Below are 14,587 nucleotides of genomic sequence, written 5' to 3'. Positions count from 1 at the left end.
ACAGAAATATTGGAAAGAAAATTGATGACCGTTTACATACGATCAGTTGAACTTGAGGAAAGATAAAGGCAGAAGAGTCGCAGATCTGACGTGGCGATTCGTAATGGAATCAAGGCTTACGAGAAAAACAAGACCGCTTCAGAGGATCTGTCGATCCAGGAAAAGCGTTCGACAGTCTAAAATGGTGCAAGACATTTGCAGTTTTCAGAGAAATAGACGTAACCTAAGCGGAAGGACGGGTCATACAAAATATGTAAAGAACTGAGAAGTAACTTTGAGAATGGAAGATCACGAACTAAACGCTCGGATTATAAATGGTGTAAGATAGTGTTACGGCCATTCTCCTCGGTCGTTCAGGGTAGTGGTAATGTTGAAAATAAAAGAAATGTTCAGGAGTAGGTTTAATATTGAGGGTGAAATAGTATTAGCTAATGCTAAGATTATATGAAATGTATACTGTTGTACTAACACTCCGCCAGAGCTGCTTTTTGTTCTCTGGGCAGCAGCAGCTGTTTAAAAGCATGAATAATTTTTCCCTCAATGAGGAATTTTCCCAAAATATAATCCCATATGAAAGCAGAGAATGAAAATGGGCATAGTAGCTTAATTTACTGATATGTTTATCACTAAAATTTGCAATAATCCTGGTAGCATAACTAGATGAAGTCAAGGGTTTCAACAGATCATCAACATGTTTCTTCCAATTCGATTTCTCATCAGTGCACACACTCAGAAATTTGGAATATTCTGCTTTAGCAACAGACTTCTGTTCGAAGTCTATGTTTATCAGTGGTGTTATGCCATTTATTGTACAGATCTGTGTATATTTTTTTCTCCAAAAGCTTAGTGGGAGTCCATTTGTAAAGCACCACTTAATAATCTTAAAGACACTACTTACGATGTCCTCAGCCAATTCTTGTTTGCTGGATATGACTACTATACTTGTATAATCTGCAAAAAGGACTAGATTTATATCTTCATGAATACAGAGTGGAAATTCATTATCATATATTAAGAACAATGAGGGATCCAAGACTGAACCGTGTGAGACACCTTTCTTGATATCTCCCCAGTTAGAGGACTCTGCTGACTTTTGCAGGCTGTGTGCACTGTTAATTTCAACTTTTATGCATTCTTTCAATTAAATATGAATTGAATATTTGTGCACTGTCCCACTCTTACCACAATACTTAATCTTATCCAGAAGAATTTCATAATTCACAAAGTCAAAAGCCTTTGACAGATCAGAACAAATCCCAATGGGTGATTTTCGGTTATTCAGAGCATTTAAAATTTGGTCAGTGAAAGCATATATATAGCATTTTTCGTTGAACAGCCTGTCTGAAAACCGAACTGACATATTGTTAGTACTTCTTTTTTAAAAATATGTGAAGCTACTCTTGAATACATTACTTTTTCAAGAATCTGTATAAAGCTGTCAGAAGTGAGATTTGGCGGTAGTTGTAGAGGCAGACGTATCCCCCTTTTCATGCAGTGTTTTAACAATAGCGTATTTCAGTCTGTGTTCAAGAATGGCCTGTTTCAGTCAACTACTACATATGTCGCTGAGAATCCTACTGACCTGTTGAGAACAAGGTTTTAGTGATCTGTTGGAAATGCTATCAATTTAATGCGAGCTTTTACTTTTGAGTGAATTAATTATTTTCTTCGTTTCACTAGGAGATGTAGGTTGAATTTCAATCTTATCAAATTGTATAGGTATTGCCTCTTCCATATACAGCATTGCATTTTCTAATGAACAGTTGGATTCTATTTTCTCCACAACACGTAAGAATGATTATTAAAATATTTGTTTCTTCTGACTTTTATTAACGAACTTTTCATAGAGTTTGATGTGAATACAGTGTTACTGTGATCTCGGTTGTCCTGTTTCTCTTTTAACAATGTTACACATTGTTTTAATTTTGTTATCAGAAGTGCTAATCTGCACATACTTCTGGTCTTTTCAATAAGTTTTCTGAATACAATGCAGTAGTTTTTATAGTGTTGGACTATTTATAGATCATTACTCCTTATAGATATAAGATACATTTACCTTTCTTGTTTATATTTTAATCCCTTTAGTAAGCCAAGGAATTTTAGATGCTTTCTTACAATTATGTTTCACTGTTCCCTTAAGACACTGTTTCCAAAAATACTCACAAAAGTATCATGAAATAGGTTAAATTTCAAATTCGCATCTGGTGCCCTGTACATCTCGTCCCAATCTAACTGTTCCAAGCGTTCCCCAAAATCTGGAATTGTAAATTGTTAATTGAAAGCACTATTTTGGAGGACTATTTTGCATTACAGTATACTGCAGTGTCATGTTCTGTAAGTTGTATAGTAGTTTAAGACGAACGAAGACTCATCTGAACAAATGACTTTCTTCCATCGCTCCTAACTCCAGATTTTATGGCTTAGCCACCACGTTCTCCTGCTGCGGGTATTTTCATGTTTTGTTCCTTTCTTAAGGAACTTCCTTCGTCTTGTTTTGATACTGACAGGATGGGACATTCGGTCCTGGTGTGACTTTTTCAGCTGTCGTTTTCTTATCTTATTCAACGATTGTCTGCCATGTTTAATCAAGACACATTTTTGTCCTCGCTGTGACGAAGTGGACTGTATTTATTATCTGTTCTTGTTTTAAGTATAGGTCTCCGATACGATGCCTCTTGAAACACCAGGCACTTCGGCTATCTTTTGTTACGAAAGCATTAACCATACGGGCATCACCAATTTGTCAACGTTCGAATTCATTTAGGTCCAACATAATGCACGCACAACTACGCTGGAAACTATTCCGACCACGACTGTGTCCAGCAACGTATTGAGGACATTGCACAGCTGGTGTCTGTGGTCGTATGCATTACATTCAAGTATGCATTCCTCGCTGGTTTTTTTTTTCACATTTCTTGATCAGCTTCTAAATTTTACGAACTAATATTTAATTTAAATTTTCCCAGAGGGACCAGAAGAGACCAGACTCTATTATTTCTATTTCCATAAAGATCCAACATATGCCGTTACTTGTACAGACCGGCATAAATTTTACTTTCCTAGACTATGATAAAAAAAGACAAAAACGTCTGTAGAAATGGCAGACAGTATCGTCATAACATTCAATGATTCAGTACATGCTCGTCGCTACGTACGACTCCCTTCCTGTCCACTTACTGAACTCACTCGTCAGTTTCGTATCCGGACGGCCAGTAACAGCCGCAATATTGCAAAATGAGAAACACATTTCATTGGGATTGATCATTTTCTCCCATTCAAATTGACATGTTGAATATAAGAACATAAAGTGCAAGCTAGCAATGTAAAACAACGGAGCAATTCCTATGCTGGATGTGGTGGTGTGTACATTTAGCAGCAAAATAGGTCATAAAAGTCTGCAGGAAACTGACGCACACGAACAGGTAATTGTACGGGGATTCGTACCACTAACCAGCAGAAAAGAATTCTGGAGTGCGTACGCTGACAGCCCGAGATCACTAGCTTTGTGACCTCAACTTCAATCAACATAAATTAAAAAACCTCAAGACTACATTTCGAGCAAATAGATACAACAACATAGACATATAATTAGCTCGCAGGTGCAGTGAAGACAAAAGAGACAAACGTACAGAAGGAACTCTTCCTGTTGTTCATATAACATATGCTAGGGGCGTCAGCAATTGCGCAGCAAGATTCTGAGTCACGGAGGAATCAAATAGATATTCCAGAGTGGCCGCAATATCTAAGATCTGTTGAGGCCCACTAAGGGTTCCATGGGTGTTCACCACACCTGCAGGCGTCCACGGACGTTGGTGTGAATCATGCGAAGTCTACGTTGGAGAAACCGGGAGATCCATTAGCACTCGCCTGTCGAAGCATGAATGTAACGCTCAACTGGGGCAGAATAAGAAGTCAGTTCTAGCTGAATACCACCACAGATATGACCATTATATTAATTTTCGGTAGCCATGGATGCGGCAACGAAAAATAAAAGAGGCTCTGAAAATAAACAAACGCCTAGCAGCAGGAGCAGGAGGATGGCTACAAGTTACCTACGGCCTGGCAGCCAGAGGTTCCAGCCCGGCGGACCACGTGTGTTCGCCAGACAACAGCTACACTTGAACCCTGTTTAACAGTATAAACAGCTGCCACGAGAGAACTGCCGTGCGACCTTAACGCTTCGCTGCAGGAAAACTGTTGCTGATTTGCTATTGCCTACCAGTCAGCAACGAGAAATGCCTACTAATCACTCACTAGAGAGCCATAGGCGACAACTTGCCGGTGCGGTGTTTCCTACCAATCACCTACCAGAGTTGACTTTCTACCAGCCACCAGACAGCACAGGCAACAGCCTACCGTACAGCCATCCCGTTCCGTAGCAACGGCTCCTCAATTTTTCCAGTGACATCCCAGATATGTCACATCCGTAGCCACTGGATAAACGAAATAGACAATATATAGGGAAAGATATTTACCGGTATCCAGTAGTGAATACTGCAGCAAGTCGGTCGAAACGTCAATACTTTCCTTAGGGTTTTATAAAGACGCGAGCTATTCATATGCTCTGTATATTCATATGCTCTGGTTAACATAGTCTAACATCACAGAGTCTTACTTTTCGTATATACCTAGTTTTGCATGAATGAGCCCGGTATGAAAATTACGTTAGTAGCACACCAGGGTATAGTCATGCATATAGGAAGCCGAAAAAATTGTGGGCAGAACAGCGATGGGGAGACAGAGATACAAAAATAAATAAATAAAATCTCCATTTATTTAATTGATATGGCCTATACCTGTCTCATGAGCAACAAGAGTGGATGGCAGCAGAAATTTGCAGGGAGCCGGGATATTTCCACTGCGAATGCTGAATGAAACAACAAAGGCTGACGATCTCTCTCCTCTATGTCAGAATCAAAGATGAAGAGTAGGATGGAGGGAGACGCAAAATACGATAGGAAGGAAGAGGTAGACGATCAAATGCCGTCAGCTGTCCCGCAGAGCTAAAGCACAGGTGAATCGTAGCAAATGTCTTAAGTGATATATCCTCGAGAATATCTAAAATACAAGAGAGCCACACACACATGCGTAGCTATGTTAAAATGTCGTGTGATTAGGGCCTCCCGTCGGGGAGACCGTTCGCCGGGTGCAAGTCTTTCGATGTGACGCCACTTTGGCGACTTGCGCGTCGATGAGAATGAAATGATGATGAGTTGGACAACAGAACACCCAGTCCCTGAGCAGAGAAAATCTCCGACCCACCCGGGAATCGAACACGGGGCATTAGGATTGACATTCTGTCGCGCTGACCACTTTTATCTGTTTTAATTTTTATTTTTATTTATTTTATTTTTATACAAATGGATAAAGGAAAGACGTTCCTCTTCGGCTACATAAACAGAATAATAGGAAGTCGTCGCGTTACGACATAAGGATGCTCCGTACTATAGCCCGCTGCGAATTTTTCGATGACTGTCGTCTCGTTGCAGCTACCGAGGGTGGACGTAGCTCTGTTGACAGACACGGATAGCAGTCAGGTGGTGTCTCTCTCACGCGTGAAGACTGTGTGGTGAAACAAAGCCAGGCGTTCCTATATCTTGGTACACTGTCTCTACGCAATGATTTTTTTTCAGTCAATCGAGCACACATGTAGCACATTTCCCTAAAACGATGGAAATTATTGGCTTCCAGCAAACCATATTGAGATTGCCAACAGAGGTTATATAATGCTGAGGTTTACACGTTTCACTAATGATTGGGACAGCAAAACACCCAGTTTCTGAACGGAGAAAATCTCCGACCCAGCCGGGAATCGAACCCGGGCCCTTAGGATCGACATTCTGTCGTGCTAACCAGTTCTATTTTTTATTTTTTTTATTTTTTTGTAATCTCATTTTGTTCGCTTCATCTGCTCGGTGCGTACGTCGCAAGACACACGTTTCAGTTGGTTGTTGATCCATTAACTCAGTTTTTTTATTACAGAGGGCAGCTAACCCTTTGACCGAACACGCTGAGTTCCCGTGACAACGACCACACAGCTACCAGGGGCGGACATGGCATATGGTGAAACGACGGATGCATCACTTTAACCCAATGTCAACCACAACAGATGAACTTTGGAACCAAGTGAATGCACCATTGATGGTTGTAGCACAGGATGCTATTAGCGCCTTATGCGTGTCGGTGCCATCACACATGGAACAAGTTATCAGGGCTCATTGTGGACCCTGTGCCTACTAGGCAACAGGACACATACTGAACCGAAGTGACTGAAACGCTAATCATTTCTGCAGACTATACTAATGTACGTGTCCTGTTAATATGAATGTCCTATCTCTAGTCGTCAAAGGTACTCTGTTTATTCTGACGGTGAGTGTGCGGCTCCCCAATGGATCTCACACGTGCTCGATGGAATTTAAACAGTGGGGACGGACAGGCCAGTCCATTCGTCGAATATGCTCTCGTTTCAAGAGCTCCTCCACCTGTGCTGTTCAATGCGATCGCATTGTCTTCCATAATAACAAACTCAAAGTCCAAAACACCCATGAAAAGTAAACATGGTGAAAGAAAGCTTCGTCAAAACTACGTTGACCTGTGAAATTAACATGTTCAAAGATTTGGAATCAGTACGCCCATGCCTCACCAGACCATAGCAACTGCATCACCAAAACGATGACCGGGCAAGGTGGCGCAGTGGTTAGCATAGTGGACTAGTTGTCGGGAAGACGACGGTCCATTCCCTCGTCCAGTCATCCTGATTTAGGTTTCCCGTGATTTCCCTAAATCGCCTCAGGCAAATGCCGGGATGGTTCCTTTGAAAGGGCACGGCCGACTTCCTTCCCCATCCTTTCCTATCCGATGAGGCGGATGACCTCGCAGTTTGGCCTACTCCCCCCAAATCAACCCAACACATCCAAAACGATGTACGTGCGGTAATGTTTCTAGATGCATTACGTGTTCCCACCTCTCGCTGTATGAGTTCGTACAGAATCACTACTCAGACTGAATGTGCTCTCATCCAAGATGAGCCGGCGGCCCTACTCCTAGTTTATCACTCTCTAAGCTCTTCGCACCATCGCAAACGAAGTCGCTGAAGTGAATTTGCCAATGGAATGCACCGCACTGTTTCTCAGGTAAGGAGATCGTATATGTAAAGGCACCGTGCAACTGTGGAGCGCGAGATGGCGTGCCTTTTAGTCCTGTTACATCTAGTTACAACTGCGACTGCAGTTCGGAGTGACTCTCTTCATGCATCTTGTACAGTTTAGCTCTCATCTGATGCTGTAGCGGAAAGTAGTCGATCATCTCCTTGAGGCAGCAATGTCTGTGGTTCAGAACGCTCCCAATGTACATGAAACAATGCTGTAAGCAACCCAAATTCTTGCGCTACACTCGTTCTACTTCATCTTTTATCCAGTTTCCCATTGATTTCCCCGTGCGACTTCATCTAAATGTTGTCTCCGGCCTTCGTTATAATGAAAACATCGCCATAGTGCGCCGGAACTGGTCGCTGATTGACACAGACTGTCTTCTCCCTTTCTTTCAACTGCTGGCCGGAGTGGCCGAGCGGTTCTAAGCGCTACAGTCTGGAACCGTGGGACCACTTCGGTCGCAGGTTCGAATCCAGCCTCGGGCATGGATGTGTGTGATGTCCTTAGGTTAGTTAGGTTCAACTAGTTCTAAGTTCTAGGGGACTGATAACCACAGCAGTTAAGTCCCATAGTGCTCAGAGCTATTTGAACCATTTTTCCCTTCAACTTCCTCGTGTTGCGGTGAAGCCTCATTTGCCTCTATAGGCATAGTGACCTAACACCATGTGGCGTCCTGCTATCTATAGATGACTGTCAACATGCTTCCAGATTTTAATTCCTTTCCAACTATTAGTTATTATGTTACGTTACTTTATCTGTCTAGTCCTTAAATTTCGCTTAGCAGTGTAGTTTCGTCACCACAAGAGGGTCCAAAATTCCTTTGAAACTTTTCTCTGCAGAACAAGTAACTACCGAAGTTCAGTTAGCAGTGGATTTGTTACCAGTGAGAAGGAAAAAAGTAAACCTGTGCGAGAAACAACGAGCAACAGTGTTCCTCTACAGCTTCGTAAGTGTCAGCTTCTGGAATCGAGCTTGAAAATTGATAAACAAAACAACTGGTCTGTCCCTGGGGCTTCTCCACTACTGCACAAGTTCCCCTATACGTGGTAAAATCGATGACTTGCTCAACATATGCCGACTAACTCTGTGTATGACAGTATACTTTTGTTGCAACTTGCGCGCGCGCAATCGCACACACACACACACACACACACACACACACACACACACATTGCGACCAGTAAGCAATAAGTGCCACTGAAAAGTTCGCCTTTGAAAATGCGTTTACTTTTAGAATATAGAAAATACCCCTCAGGTGCCAAATGAGGAAAATAGAGTGGGTATTCGAGTACGTAGATCCATTTTGCTGATGAATGCTGTTTTACAAGTGCCACTGTCATGGAGAAGAGCCGAACTCTTACTTAAGAAAAGGTGTGTTTCGATACTACACATGCGAGGAAAGTGGCATTGCATATCTCCTAAGTAGTGCTTTCAGGTCACTGTTGTGCCCTCTGGAAGAAATTAACAATGAATCATTCCAGAAACGCAGCAAAAAAAAAGAAAAGAAATCACTTTTGTTTTCTGCAACCTGTGTTTCCTGTGTGACATTATTCTACGCCATTCCATTCTCTGACGTTTTGCCTCTGGGTCGAAGTGAAAACATCAACCTTTATCCTCATTTACAATTCGTTTGAACAGATTAGAGTCTCCGTCAGCTGCGGCGATGGAACTGATGCAATATGCCGTTCACGCTCTCTCTGTTACTCTGCCACAAATGTGGCAGAAACCGGGAACAAATCTTTCTCTAAAATGGACGTACTCACTCCTTAGTAACATCAAGTCCACTACAAGCATTCTGGTATTGGTGTTCAACTGACAACAGTTTCTTCGGCTTTTCCAACGTTTTCATCCACCCGACCAGACGCAGGACGTCCGACGGATGGTTCACCTTCTAAGGATCCATTCGTATACGCTGACAACCAGCGGAACGCTTCTGCACGATTAAGACCCTCATCCCTGTAAACACGTAGCATGTCTTCGTAAATTTCCGATGCAGTTTTCCATAATTTGCACTAAAATTTTATCACAACTCTGTGAGCCATGAAGAGTTGCACGAAGTTACTTTAATGCAGCTGTGCCTGCGCTGACTGAGCAGTCGACACGATGAAAACTTTTGCGTGCTCATAAACATCTAGCGGATGAAATGGCCACAACATTTGGCGTCTTTCTTGGAAGTTTTCCTAGCAACATTATTATTTGGCATACTGTGCACTATATATATACACTCCTGGAAATGGAAAAAAGAACACATTGACACCGGTGTGTCAGACCCACCATACTTGCTCCGGACACAGCGAGAGGGCTGTACAAGCAATGATCACACGCACGGCACAGCGGACACACCAGGTACCGCGGTGTTGGCCGTCGAATGGCGCTAGCTGCGCAGCATTTGTGCACCGCCGCCGTCAGTGTCAGCCAGTTTGCCGTGGCATACGGAGCTCCATCGCAGTCTTTAACACTGGTAGCATGCCGCGACAGCGTGGACGTGAACCGTATGTGCAGTTGACGGACTTTGAGCGAGGGCGTATAGTGGGCATGCGGGAGGCCGGGTGGACGTACCGCCGAATTGCTCAACACGTGGGGCGTGAGGTCTCCACAGTACATCGATGTTGTCGCCAGTGGTCGGCGGAAGGTGCACGTGCCCGTCGACCTGGGACCATACCGCAGCGACGCACGGATGCACGCCAAGACCGTAGGATCCTACGCAGTGCCGTAGGGGACCGCACCGCCACTTCCCAGCAAATTAGGGACACTGTTGCTCCTGGGGTATCGGCGAGGACCATTCGCAACCGTCTCCATGAAGCTGGGCTACGGTCACGCACACCGTTAGGCCGTCTTCCGCTCACGCCCCAACATCGTGCAGCCCGCCTCCAGTGGTGTCGCGACAGGCGTGAATGGAGGGACGAATGGAGACGTGTCGTCTTCAGCGATGAGAGTCTCTTCTGCCTTGGTGCCAATGATGGTCGTATGCGTGTTTGGCGCCGTGCAGGTGAGCGCCACAATCAGGACTGCATACGACCGAGGCACACAGGGCCAACACCCGGCATCATGGTGTGGGGAGCGATCTCCTACACTGGCCGTCCACCACTAGTGATCGTCGAGGGGACACTGAATAGTGCACGGTACATCCAAACCGTCATCGAACCCATCGTTCTACCATTCCTAGACCGGCAAGGCAACTTGCTGTTCCAACAGGACAATGCACGTCCGCATGTATCCCGTGCCACCCAACGTGCTCTAGAATGTGTAAGTCAACTACCCTGGCCAGCAAGATCTCCGGATCTGTCCCCCATTGAGCATGTTTGGGACTGGATGAAGCGTCGTCTCACGCGGTCTGCACGTCCAGCATGATCGCTGGTCCAACTGAGGCGCCAGGTGGAAATGGCATGGCAAGCCGTTCCACAGGACTACATCCAGCATCTCTACGATCGTCTCCATGGGAGAATAGCAGCCTGCATTGCTGCGAAAGGTGGATATACACTGTACTAGTGCCGACATTGTGCATGCTCTGTTGCCTGTGTCTATGTGCCTGTGGTTCTGTCAGTGTGATCATGTGATGTATCTGACCCCAGGAATGTGTCAATAAAGCTTCCCCTTCCTGGGACAATGAATTCACGGTGTTCTTATTTCAATTTCCAGGAGTGTGTATATATATATATATATATATATATATATATATATATATATATATATATATATATATGTGTGTGCATATCACAGTATCTTCTTCCTGTCTGTTAAATTGCATTAAAATTGCTACACCACGAAGTTGACGTGCAACAGACGCGAAATTTAACAGAGAGGAAGAAGATGCTGTGATATTCAAATGATTAGCTTTTCAGAGTATTCACACAGGGTTGGTGTCGGTGGCGACACCTACAACGGGCTGACATGAGGAAAGTTTCCAACCGATTTCTCATACACAAACAGCAATTGACCGGCGTTGCCTGGTGAAACGTTGTTGTGATGCCTCATGTAAGGAGGAGAAATGCTTAACATCATGTTTCCGACTTTGATAAAGGTCGGAATGTAGCCTATCGCCACTGCGGTTTAGTATCGCGACATTGCTGCTCGCGTTGGTCGAGATGCAATGACTGGTAGCAGAATATGGAATCGGTGGGTTCAGAAGGGTAATACGAAACGCCGTGCTGGATCCTAACGGCCTCGTATCACCATCAGTCGAAATGACAGGCATCGTATCCGCATGGCTGTCACGGATCGTGCAGCCACGTCTCGATTCCTGAGTCAACAGATGGGGACGTTTGCAACACAACAATCATCTGCAAGAACAGTTCGACGACGTTTGCAGCAGCATGGACTATCAGCTCGGAGACCGTGGCTGCGGTTACCCTTGACGCTGCATCACAGGCGCGTGCGATGATGTACTCAACGACGAACCTTGCACGAATGGCAAAACGTCATTTTTTCGAATGAAACTAGGTTCTGTTTACAGCATCATGATGGTCGCAATTGTGTTTGGCGACATCGCGGTGAACGCACATTGGAAGCGTATATTCGTCATCGCCATACTGGTGTATCACCCGGCGTGATGGTATGGGTTGCCATTAGTTACAGGTCTCGGTCACCTCTTGTTCGCACTGACGGCGCTTTGAACAGTGGACGTTACATTTTAGATGTGTTACGACCCGTGGCTTTCCCCTTCATTCGATCCCTCCGAAACCCTGCATTTCAGCAGGATAATGCACGACCGCATGTTGCAGGTCCTGTACGGGCCTTTCTGGATACAGAAAATGTCCGACTGCTGCCCTGGCCAGCACATTCTCCAGATCTCTCACCAATTGAAAACGTCCGGTTAATTAGGGCCGAGCAACTGGCTCGTCACAATAGGCCAGTCACTACTTCTGATGAACTGTGGTATCGTGTTGAAGCTGCATGGGCAGCTGTACCTGTACACGCCATCCATGCTCTGTTTGACTCAATGCCCAGGCGTATCAAGGCCGTTATTACGGCCAGTGGTGGTTGTTCTGGGTAATGATGTCTCAGGATCTATGCACCCAAATTGCGTGACAGTGTAATCACATGTCAGTTGTAGTATGATATATTTGTCCAATGAATACCCGTTTATCATCTGTATTTCTGCTCGGTGTAGCAATTTTGATGGCCAGTAGTGTATAAGGAAGGACGTAGCGATATTAATGTGTGAGAGTAAGACGAGTTTGTGCGGACAGTGTGCGCAGGAGGAGCGGCGCAGCGATGCAGCTGCGCGCGGACGGCGACAACGGCAGCATGCTGCGCGAGCTAGAGTGCCTGCTGGGCGGCGCCGGCGCTGGAGACGCGGCCGCAGACGGGCCGCGGTGCGCGCGCTCCTGGGACCGCCTGCTGTGCTGGCCGGACACAGAGCCCGCCACGCTCGCCACCCAGCCCTGCTTCTCCGAGCTCAACGGCATCCCCTACGACACTACCCGTAAGTCGAACAAGAAACGCTGCGCCAACACACTCACTCACAGGGTCCCTCTCTGTGTTTTTAACTCATCAGTCTTCTGACTGGTTTCACGCTACCCGCCACGAATATCTCTTCTGTGCGAACCCTTTCATCTCACAACCACGCCTCCAGATGTCAGGCACTCAGACCGGTGCCAAACGTATGTCGACAGAGCATCAACGGAAATAACAAGCCGGTCGGGGTGACCGAGCGGTTCTAGGCGCTACAGTCAGGAAACGCACGACCGCTACGGTCGCAGGTTCGAATCCTGCCTCGGGCATGCATGTGTGTGATGTCCTTAGGTTAGTTAGGTTTAAGTAGTTCTAAGTTCTAGGGGACTGATGACCTCAGAAGTTAAGTTCCGTAGTGCTCAGAGCCATTTGAACCACTTTTGAAAATAACGATTTAGTTTGTGCTGTGTGCTGTAGGCTGTATGTAAACGATAATTAAAAGGAACGCTAGAGTTACGAAGCACAGGAAAAGGGCATTTCTAGTGGCTGTATTGTAGATCTCGCGTCGGCGAGAAGGTAGAGCGTTAACTGTTTACATATTATATGGGAGAACATTCTCCTGACATGTAAAATGACTTTTCGAAGTTTGTAGCAATATTTTGTGATTGTTACGTACTTATTAATGATCTTATTCTTTTGTTTATTATTAATTATTGTTATTACTATTACCTCCCCACGTGTGAGGAAATTGTTTCTTTAGTTTTCTGTTCTGTTTGGCTCAAAAATGGTTCAAATGGCTCTGAGCACTATGGGACTTAACATCTGTGGTCATCAGTCCCCTAGAACTTAGAACTACTTAAACCTAACTAACCTAAGGACATCACAAACATCCATGCCCGAGGCAGGATTCGAACCTGCGACCGTAGCTGTCGCGCGGTTCCGGACTGAGCGCCTAGAACCGCTAGACCACCGCGGCCGGTTGTTCTGTTTGTATATTCTGTGAAACTACAGATGTGCTCTATAGGTTCACTACTTTCAAAGAAAATAAGCGAAAGCATACTGCCAGGATATCATTGCTGTAAAATGCTAAGAACCATTTTACATGTCGTAAATGTAGTCGTATATAAAACTTTCACGTACGATACAGTAAAAAAAATGGTTGTCATTTGGGTTTGAGCCCAGGACGCTTGGTACGAGGATACAACTCTCTACCAACTTCGCCACGGAAGCAAGAAGTGTTATTTACTCACAGTATTCCGTAGTTACGGTGTTATTTTGAGTCAACGTTTACGCTTGTTCTGCTGGACGACAACACTTAGTACGAACTAAACCAGAGTTTTGGTTGATACTCTATCGGCATACAACGTTTAGTACCTATCTGTTTGACATCTGGAGGTTTGGGTGTCAGAGTAACACTTGCAACCCACGACCGCCTTCACGTATATTTTAACAGATGTTGTATCATCCACTCCCCTCTTCTTATCAATATTTCCATGTATTCCTTTCCTCGTCGCTTCTCTGGAGAATCTCCTCATTCTTTACCGCATCAGTCGACCTAAATGTCGACATTCTTCTGTAGCACCACATCTCAAATGCTTTCACTATCTTGTGTTCCGTTTTTCCTATTGTCCATATTTCGCTAACGTATAGTTCTGTGCTCCGAACGTATTCCCAGAAATTTTTTCCTCAAATTAAGACCTTTATTTGACGTTAGTAGACTTGCCTTGGCCAGGAATGCTATTTATGACATTGGTAATCTGCTTTTTATACTCTCCTTGCTCCGTCCGTCGTGGGTTATTTAGCTACTTTGGCAGCAGAGTTCCGTCACTTCATCTACATCATAATCCCCATTTCTGATGTTATGTTTCCCGATATTCTCATTTGAGCTACTTGTCATTACTTTCAACTTTCTTTGATTTACTCTCAGTCCACATTCTGTGCCCATTCGGTTGTTCATTACATTCTACACATCCTGTGATTCTTCTATATTTCCCTGAGTATAACAATATCAGCCGCGCTTCTTATCATTGATGTTCTTCCAC

At 44.6% G+C, this 14,587-nt stretch overlaps 1 protein-coding gene and 1 long non-coding RNA gene across 2 annotated transcripts in view; both read left to right on the top strand.

Annotated features, from left to right (window-relative positions):
- LOC126475319 (uncharacterized) overlaps window positions 1-12,453 on the top strand; it is a 649,294-nt gene extending 636,841 nt beyond the window's left edge. Inside the window, exon 3 of the long non-coding RNA XR_007586701.1 lies at window positions 12,341-12,453. This is a non-coding gene — a long non-coding RNA (uncharacterized LOC126475319). The remainder of the gene's footprint in view (window positions 1-12,340) is intronic.
- A 5-nt stretch (window positions 12,454-12,458) lies between these two features.
- The window catches only part of LOC126474614 (diuretic hormone receptor-like), a gene marked incomplete at its 5' end in the record, with an annotated part of 214,567 nt that continues 212,438 nt past the window's right edge, over window positions 12,459-14,587 (top strand). Inside the window, one exon of the mRNA XM_050102090.1 lies at window positions 12,459-12,576. Coding sequence (XP_049958047.1) covers window positions 12,459-12,576 — 118 coding nt within the window. The remainder of the gene's footprint in view (window positions 12,577-14,587) is intronic.

The sequence above is a fragment of the Schistocerca serialis genome, chromosome 4 (genome assembly GCF_023864345.2).
Source record: "Schistocerca serialis cubense isolate TAMUIC-IGC-003099 chromosome 4, iqSchSeri2.2, whole genome shotgun sequence".
Classification (NCBI taxonomy): Eukaryota; Metazoa; Arthropoda; class Insecta; order Orthoptera; family Acrididae; genus Schistocerca; species Schistocerca serialis.
The sequence above is the reverse complement of the archived record's forward strand: the minus strand, read 5'-3'. Positions and strand labels throughout refer to the sequence as shown.